The 8,937-nt window shown below is 42.7% G+C and overlaps 2 protein-coding genes across 2 annotated transcripts; one reads left to right on the forward strand and one right to left on the reverse strand.

Moving 5' to 3' along the window:
- Positions 1 to 233: 233 nt before the first annotated feature.
- Positions 234 to 1,816, forward strand: EMB1692 (Ubiquitin carboxyl-terminal hydrolase family protein). Its single transcript, XM_090012731.1, has one exon. It carries the CDS (start codon positions 249 to 251, stop codon positions 1,683 to 1,685), a length of 1,437 nt encoding a protein of 478 aa, XP_089868857.1. The 5' UTR covers positions 234 to 248; the 3' UTR covers positions 1,686 to 1,816.
- A 302-nt stretch (positions 1,817 to 2,118) lies between these two features.
- Positions 2,119 to 7,462, reverse strand: LOC149833147 (uncharacterized). Its single transcript, XM_090013377.1, has 5 exons — positions 7,138 to 7,462; positions 6,146 to 6,732; positions 5,571 to 6,058; positions 3,121 to 3,993; positions 2,119 to 2,217 (listed from the first exon to the last, which is right to left on the reverse strand). The coding sequence occupies exons 1-5, from the start codon at positions 7,257 to 7,259 to the stop codon at positions 2,119 to 2,121; spliced, it is 2,169 nt and encodes a 722-aa protein (XP_089869503.1). The 5' UTR covers positions 7,260 to 7,462.
- Between the last annotated feature and the right edge of the window lie 1,475 nt (positions 7,463 to 8,937).

The following is an 8,937-nucleotide window of genomic DNA, read 5'->3' on the forward strand; positions in this document are numbered from 1 at the left end:
TGTGTTCACGCACTTTTTTTATGTTTAGCTCTAGGAAAAGATATTAATTCCAAAACTTGCTTGTCTTGTATGGTTCTAGACCATGCCACTCATGGTTAAAAAGCGTTCAACGTTTCAATTCGACCTCATACGGTGTTTAATGATAGGCAATTTTTTAGAGTTTTTTTATATTCATATTGCTTTTTATTTTTTATATTATAAAAGCAATAGCCATCCTTAGAGAGAGAGAGAGAGAGAGAGAGAGAGAGATGGTTGCACTGCAAAATCTATCACTCCTCTCCCACCATTACCAAAAACCCATCTCCCCTTCATCCCTCTTCAACACCTTCCTACCACCCATCTCCCCTAACCTCCTCCACAACTCTTCTTCTTCTTCAACCCACCACCTCACCTTCAGAAGAGCCAAATTCACCACCACAGCCACCATCAGAATCATCAGGAACCGCCCACTGGACAGGGTGGTGGAGAAGCACAACAGTCTCCGCTTCGTGACCAAGCTCAAGACCCTCCTGCTGTCCAAGCCCCACCACCACCTCCCGCTCCACGTCCTCTCCAAGTGCCGGCCCTACCTCTCCCTTCCCTCCTCCCGCCCTCTCCCCTCCATGATCGCCCGCTACCCCGCCATCTTCCAGCTCTACCGCCACCCCACCAACGACCTCCCCTCCGTCCGCCTCACCCCAGATGCCCTCCGCCTTGCCGCCGACGAGTCCGCCCTCCGCTCCCTCGTCGCCGCCCGGCTCGCCGACAAGCTCCAGAAGCTCCTCATGCTCTCCAAGCATCGCCGCCTCCCCCTCGACAAGCTCGTCCACCTCGCCCCCGATCTCGGCCTCCCCCCCAATTTCCGCTCCCGCCTCTGCAACGACCACCCCTCCCGCTTCCGCATCGTCGACACCACCTACGGCCGCGCCCTCGAGCTCGTCTCCTGGGACCCCAATTTGGCGAGCCCCTTTCCCAGCCCGAATAACGCGAAGAAGAATTCGTTCATCATCGACCGGCCGCCGAGATTCAGGCGCCTGCCATTGCCCAAGGGAGTGAATCTGAAGCGTAAGCACCGCGAATTCCTGCTGAAATTCGCGGAATTGCCGGAGGTTTCGCCTTATTCGGACGGCGGGGAGCTGGACGGGTTCAGCATGGAGGCCGAGAAGAGGGCCTGCGGGGTGGTGAGGGAGGTGCTGGGCATGATGGTGGAGAAGCGGACGCTGGTGGATCACCTGACCCACTTCCGGCGAGATTTGGGTCTGTCGAACAAGGTGAGAGGGATGCTGGTTAGGCACCCCGAGCTGTTCTACGTCTCCCTCAAGGGAGTGAGGGACTCCGTCTTCCTTATGGAGGGGTATGAGGATGGGAAACTGATAGAGAAGGATGAGTTGTTGGTGGCTAAGGAGAGGTTGATGGAGTTGGTTAGAGAAGGGAAGAGGATGAGGAGATTGAGAAGGCAAGGCCTGGATAATGACGTGCATGAAGAGGATGACGATGGAGAAGAAGAAAAAGATGATGATGATGATGATGATGCTGATGATGATGGTTTAGAAGAACTGGTGAGGATTGGGGTGATAGGACCGGATTGGGAGGAGGTTGGTGAAGATGAAGAAGAAGAAGAAGAGATGGGTGATGGGGAGATGAGAGAGTTTTGGAGTGTGAGAGCAGTTGACAATGGGAAAGGCGGTCTAATGGAACCATGGTGAGTACTTTTGCAAGGGATAGAGCAGGCTGGATCAAACCAACGAATTTAGTTGGTTGTTTTTCTTCTCTCTCCATTGTAAGCAAATTCAATGTATAGTTCACTGGTACAAACATAAATTGTGCTAACTTGATACTGAAAGGAATGCATCTGTATGCTATTTAGTCTACGATTATCGCCGTAACCGTGAAAATGGTAACCCCAGTTCTTCAAAGATCTAATACTAATATGATGGTTCCATCGATTTGAAACCAAGACTAAGCTTGTATTTTTCCTTACACCCCTCATGGTTTTCAGTAGCAGGGTGGTTTGAAAAAGAATAGTGACTAAAGTTATTCACAAAAACACGATCCATGTCGTTAATTTTCTTGACAAAGAGGTTGGTCGATTGGTGCATGGTGAAAAGGATTCATCATCCATGGCATTATTTACGCATCTCACTTGGCCTGAGATGCGCTACCATAGTTGGGCATAATTTTGCAGCAGAATTCATACAAAGCTTTTCTAGTTGGTTTGAGTTTAATCTTCCCCACGAACTATTGTACAATGACCAACCAAGAACTCCTATAAGCAAAACAAAAAAAAGGAAAAGAATTGTTCATCATTCATGGGGATCTCCAAGTGTCATATGGATGCAAATAAATTAATAGGTGACTGGTACTGTAATAAACAAGTTTTGGATCGGTCATACTTTACACCAAATGTTGACATCCATTATAGGTCCTCTCAGAAAGTAGCACAAGCATCTACCCTAGCATGGAATTTGTATCCCAAAAATCAAGATTTACGAACGCATTATATGGTTTTGCTATCTGTTCCTACCCACTAATTGGTGAACAAGGGAAACTCGGTCTCGATCCCTAACTTGAACTGGAACTGGTGCTTCCAACACCACTAACAATGTGTTGACTATCACCAACGCTTTCTTTGTCTCTGCAAACTTTTTGCATGTTTCTGCCAAAAACTGGTGCTTAACACTGGACCGAAACCAATCAGAATTTGAGTAACCTCACAGGGTGAGTTCTGGAGGCTGCTTCCTCATACTGTGCTTGATGAATGATTCGATAATTATCAGAAGACTTCAGCATGTAATAAATGTTATTGTGTAGAGATCCATTTCGGCTGGTTGTCGAACGCTTGAATCTCTTTTTCCATTTTGCTCTAAAACCCATGTTGGGTAAGAATCCTGCCATTGTCCTCAGTGCAACAATTAATTCTGCGAGTATCTTGTCCATGGAAAACCTTGAGACTCACCAGTTTCTTCCTTTTCAAGCTCGTGACTGGATTTGTGTGATTGAATGTGCATCAAATTGTCCTCCCGACAAATTAGTAATATCACCTGTGGTTTTTGGAAGTTCATTGGAGAAGCACAAGCAGTTTTTATCATCGACTAGCCTCTCTAAGGATATTGGCCGTGCGAGCTGATGATCTGATCTTACTGAACCATTTAAGGAGTCATGTGAACTCGCGGTGACAACAGGTGAAACTGAATCTTTTATACATTGATCTTCTTGTGTGATGCTTTGATGATCCTTTGCTGCATCTCCTAGTAGCAGTTGGTTGCTGGACAATCTTGTCTTGTAGATTTCATCAAGAACCGCTCCTCGTAGGTCATAAGGTTTACCCCCTTCACTCTGAATTTCATAAACACAGTGATGTTCCGATGCATCATCTATTTCAGAGTGCAAGCAAGGCCAGAAACTTTCATACAATATATCGTCTGGTGAACAAGTCACAGCCGGCAAATCAACACTTGGTTCAATTGGTAAGTTGCCATTGTATTTGTTCGTAAAATTAGAGAAGAATGGCTTTTTCATTGTCTTCAAATCTACCACATTGGTGTCTTCTTGGGTATAGGAGTTTGAAGAGTGTACACTGGCATGAGGAGAATGGTGACAAAGATCAATTACCTCACTTTGGAATAATTCAGATTCTGATCTATAATGAGTCTGCTTAACTGCTTCTCTACATGAAGTTATTGAATCCACCTTTCTCATCCTTTTAACAGTGCGAGGCCTTCTTTTATGTTCTGAAACACTTCTCAGAAAATTTTCCAGTGCAGAACTCATTTTGGCTGCACCCATGAGCTGTTTCGTTTTAACCACAGGTGCTGCTGGAGACTTGCTTCCAGGTTCATAATAGCTTGAAAACATTTCCTGATCAATGACGGATTCTTTTCCTATGGAGTAGTCCATTGGCATGAGGGTGTGAGATCCACGACCTCCATGATCTTGAACTTGTGTTGCAGGCAGTTGTTTGGCCTGGAGTCCCATGACTTCATTTTGATGCCCCCATGCTGAAGCACCAACATTCTGACGATGAAAAGCACAAGACTATGGTTACTGAGTTGCACACACCTAGTACAATGAACAAATTGATTTTTGTAGTTTGTTGACAAAATTATTCAAATTACAATACCAGAACTTGCATTCAAAAATATCTCATCATAAACACAAAGTATTTCTAGCAACTACTATATTACTTTCTATTTGAGTGTCCACTATCAGTGAAGAAAAATATCTAAGATTCTGATTGTAGTACATGCCAAATGCCAACAGATTCTTGCTGACAAGATGATCTTAGTTGCATTCCTAACAAGCTTCTCTATCACTGGGAACTAATATCCATCTTTTGCACCTTTTTCCTATTTGAATTAATTAATGTAGATTGGTTTTTGTGAAATCATAACATGATAATGCTGCCTTTCTTGTAGTCACCAGCAGATGAGATTCGTGCTCCCATATAAATCAGTTAACCTGCTGATCCAGTTCAAGTTATACATAATGCAGCACTATCCATAAAGTTTACTTTTTCTCTGTCAAAATTTCCATGAGATTCATATGCAAGTGAACAAAATGGGAAAAACTAAATGGGCGAGTGAAGCAGATGACATGATTTGCTAAGTATTGCAATGCACTTAAGCAGACTGATGCTACTTGATTTTTGAAGATAACAGCATAGCAGTTGTCCAGTTCCAGATCCTTTGTAACACCCCACATCCCTTCTCTGCTGGCTGCTTATGCCGATTATGAAATATTTTAGCTAGGTACTGAACTTTCACTAAGACTTAATGACAATGACTTAGTGTGCAGTTGTAACTCAGGTAAATTGGTAAGTACCAATATTGAATTAATGGCATTTCCTTCGATTCAAATCTGCAATATATGTTATTAAATTAGTCATTGTTTCTTTCCAGTTACCTCAGAAGCATCTCATGTAATGGCCAGACCAGAAGCCACAAGGCAACCATCAATTTATCAAAGAAACATCCAAAACAATGCTCTCTCTCTCTCTCTCTCTCTCTCTCGGTTTTTCATCTTTTCAAGAAAACTAATATCTTGACCAGACCTTCAATATAATCTTTTCAAGAAAATTGATATCTTGACCAGACTTTGAAAAAAGATAGATAAGCCTAAACAGTAAACATAGAGATAAGGTGCTTTTAAAACATTGATTATGGATATTGTATTCTAGCTTCTCCGTTTTGCAATTTTATAACAGGTTCACATAAATCCCCTTTAGATTTGGTGCTCATCAAGTGCATGTCACTGCTGATATAGTTTTAGTGCACTCCCATAAGATTATTTCAGATTCAATTACATGTACCCCATTTCAAAGAAATAGCACCCAAAATCCATTCTCTATAGCTTAAATTTGTCAAAACAAAACAGTTACACAACCAAAATCCCCAGTAACAAGCAGGCTGGCATATGAAAGACAGGTGAGTCATGTTTAGTACTGAGACTTGGTTTAATCAAACAAACAAGGAGAGAATTTTTACAAAGAAAAAAAATGGTATAACTCAATTTCTCGCGGTTGTATCTAGAGTGAAATTAGAAGGCTATTTCACTATATTTAATAGCAGAAGAAATAACAAGCAGAAACCTACCTCATCTTCTCTAGTTCGTGGAGAGCTCAACTTCCTATCTGACCTATAACTGCAGTCTTTTAGCACAGATGTCCGAAGACGATGTTTTTTAGTAAGTGTGGCACAACTCGCGTCCACATTATTATCTGCTAGTTGCTTTATCTGCCAGGTATTATCTTCTGACACAGAATTATGGCTGCAATTTTTCAATTCAGGAACCTTGAATAGCTTGGTGTCTGACAGGTTGGAAGGTTCTTCCTTCTCATCTCCTTCATATTTCTTGCCTTTCTGGGAATCAGGATCACCATATGGTCTCACGCTTGTGTCCAAGGCCCAGTTAGTTCCATTCTTCTTATCCAAGTCTTCCAATGTACAAGGCTGTGCCTTAGCACAGATATCTACCATACGTCTCTTCTTCCTACTCCTCATCTTATGTCTTTGGGGCTTGCGCCGCTGCGGCTTCAAATTGTATGATGCTTCAGCATACCAATCTTTGCCAGAATGCAGGTCTGCATTTGAAATCAAGGGAAAACCTTTACAAACAGGGATGATGAGATCAAACACAACACATGAACTAGGGTTATTTTTTGTCTCACCTGACTTTAAAACATTTCCTGAAATAAATTCTTCTCTGATAGAAGTGCCAACATTATCCGCCATTTCACTTGCATTAAGCAACAAATCATTCTCTTTCACCGGCGGATCAATTTTATGTTCTGATACCAAAACAAATGAAGGAATCATAAATTCTTCCGCTGTTGAAATTTTGGATGATGTTATTGCTCCAAGTTTGTCATTGCCAGTTCCTTTTTCAACTCTTAACGATTGTTCTTCCGTGATCCTATCATCGTTGGCTTTGTCATTCCTGCAAGAGAGAGATAATGAGCCCATTTTTCTAGACAGTACTCCTGTAACTGCTTCATCCAAGTCTCCATCCAATGATTCCTGTTTTTCATCATCTCCACTAATATTAGTGATGCACTGTGAACTGCTACCCATATCTGCTTCACCATCATGCTCTAAATAGTCATCTTCTCTTCTAGACCAATCTCTCACCAATCCAGGAGATTCAAAAGGTGGTAGCAGATCCTTAATTCCATGCTTCATGCATACTTGGATATATTTCTGCTGAAATGGCCAATTCTTACTAATGTGCTTGCCACGAGCTGAAGAAACATAATCTCTGCAATTCAAAGAGAAATACAACATTATCATATGCAACAAATAACTGCTTCAGTGCCAATTCTAACAAACCATCTGTTTCAAAGCTCAACATATCAACATCATACACTAGCCTAGTGGGCATTCACTTTTTAACAATAGAATAAAGAAAAAAAGGGCATGAACTCTCTGATAACAACATAATAATTGCATATTCAATGAAAAACAGAAAACTTTCCACACAAAGTCCCTTCCCCAAAATATTGGAAACAAACTTCTCCATTTCTCTTAAATCTGAGAACAATCATCCGATCTCTTCAAGATAGCACGGTTGCACGTGCACCACCCTCATCGTGAAGGCCGTACGTGCAAGCCATCGTGTGCACATGCACAGTACACGATAATGAGAAACCACCGATCAATATACCTAATTGAGAACGGCTTGCAAGCAGGAACCTCTGTATCATGATCACCAAGCTCGGCCTCTGAAGAGTCCCTCTGAATGTCCAAAGAACGCGGCCGATCCCGAGGATTCGGTGAAGACGACATCGAAAAGCAGAACACCCACCTTCCAGAATCTTCTATAACGTGAAGAAAATACCAGAGAAATAATGGCGGAAATCCCCACAACCCCTCCACGGAACTAGGAGCAAAGAAGGGAACGGATCCTTCGTGGACGCTCTACACATGAGTGCAACCGAATGACCCCATAAAATCACGAAAATTCTTCAGCCAATTTCGGCACCCACCAATAACCAGAACCCCCAGAAAAAATCCGGCTCCGAAACCCTCGGAAAACCAACGTTTTGAAGTGGGTTTTGGGTGAAAACCAGTGAATAACAAGGAAAAGAAAGAAACCCAATTGGGATTTGGTGCTTCAATGCTTTCCTAAATATAAGAGAGGATTAAAGAACCATTGGATCGTAGAGAAAGACCGATCCTTTCAAGCATGGTCTCTGGGTCTTAGAGGGGATCAAATGCAACGATACATGCAGGGATGTGTTGGAAAGAGAGGGCACAGATGGAGAGTGTACTGTACGAAGTAAAGAAGCATGACATCTTTGTAAGGAAGGGGAAGAAAAAGAGAGACATCGAGAGAGAGAGAGAGAGAGAGCATCAAAGCCATAGAGGGAGGTAGGAAGCAGCCATGGGAAGACCTTGCTAGTAGCAGCCTGGGTGGTAACAAATTGATGGGTCATTTTTTTTCCTCCTTTTTATGACGACCAATCCTTGATACGCTAGTGTGCGGGGTGAGAGCATCGCTTTTGCTGCTGTACTTTCCGGTTCCTCTTCTGACTCGGATGACTCGAACCGGATTGGCATGCATATTGTGTGTGTGAAAGCATGTTTTTCTTATGGAAAAAAGGTAAGGAAATCTTGGCTGGTGAACAATCGTCTCGATGATCGGCTGATCTTGTGAATGTCACCAAGATGATGAGATTTCATGACTAATAGGCCTCCCTTGCTGCAAGGTCAAAGTTGAGTGTGCCCTCAATGGGCAGGAAGACATAGAGGATTTTATCAACCAGAGGCCTGCGCAATGTGCATCCACATTGAGGTTAAAAAAATAAATAAGAATTGAGCAAACTTGCTTAAGCCAAGTATTGCTTGGCAAAGACTGGGAAGGTATCCCATGTGGTAAGCAGGATCCTGCGTCAAGCTGAAGGCCCAGGATCGAATCCCTCTGAAACATGGGCGGCTGTTGTTCTGGTTGGGGTTCGCCTAACCCCAGCTTGCCTTTTAAATAAATAAAAAAAAGTATCGGTTGGCTAACAACTTACTGTGCCGAGCTTGAACATGACAAGCTTGGGTGTTGCCGTGCTTGTGTGCATGAACCCCTAGTCATTGTCATAGACTCGAAAAAGCCAAGCCAATATCATGTTCACGTAGACCATCAAGTGGGTTCGATATTTGACAATCCAAGTTTATTGTCAAGCCAATCCGATTCTAACTTCTGACTCGGGTTCAGTCTCCCGAGTCTTGATCTGACCCCATATGAGAATCTGTATTCTATGGTGGAAGCAGAGCCAATGGGTGAAGCCCATCTTCCTCCTTTTCAATTAGGGGAAAATGGGAAATTGATAACAAACAATAATTCTGGGATTTTCTGCCCCCCTCATTGAATGGACAGAGTAATCTTTTGAGTTTCCCTTTTGAATATAAAAATGTGAACAGTTTCCAATCTGCCAAACAAGTAAACAAACAGGTCTTTCATGAATCACAAGAG

The sequence above is a fragment of the Nuphar pumila genome, chromosome 7 (assembly GCF_984573655.1).
Source record: "Nuphar pumila chromosome 7, dmNupPumi1.hap1.1, whole genome shotgun sequence".
NCBI classification, from domain to species: Eukaryota; Viridiplantae; Streptophyta; class Magnoliopsida; order Nymphaeales; family Nymphaeaceae; genus Nuphar; species Nuphar pumila.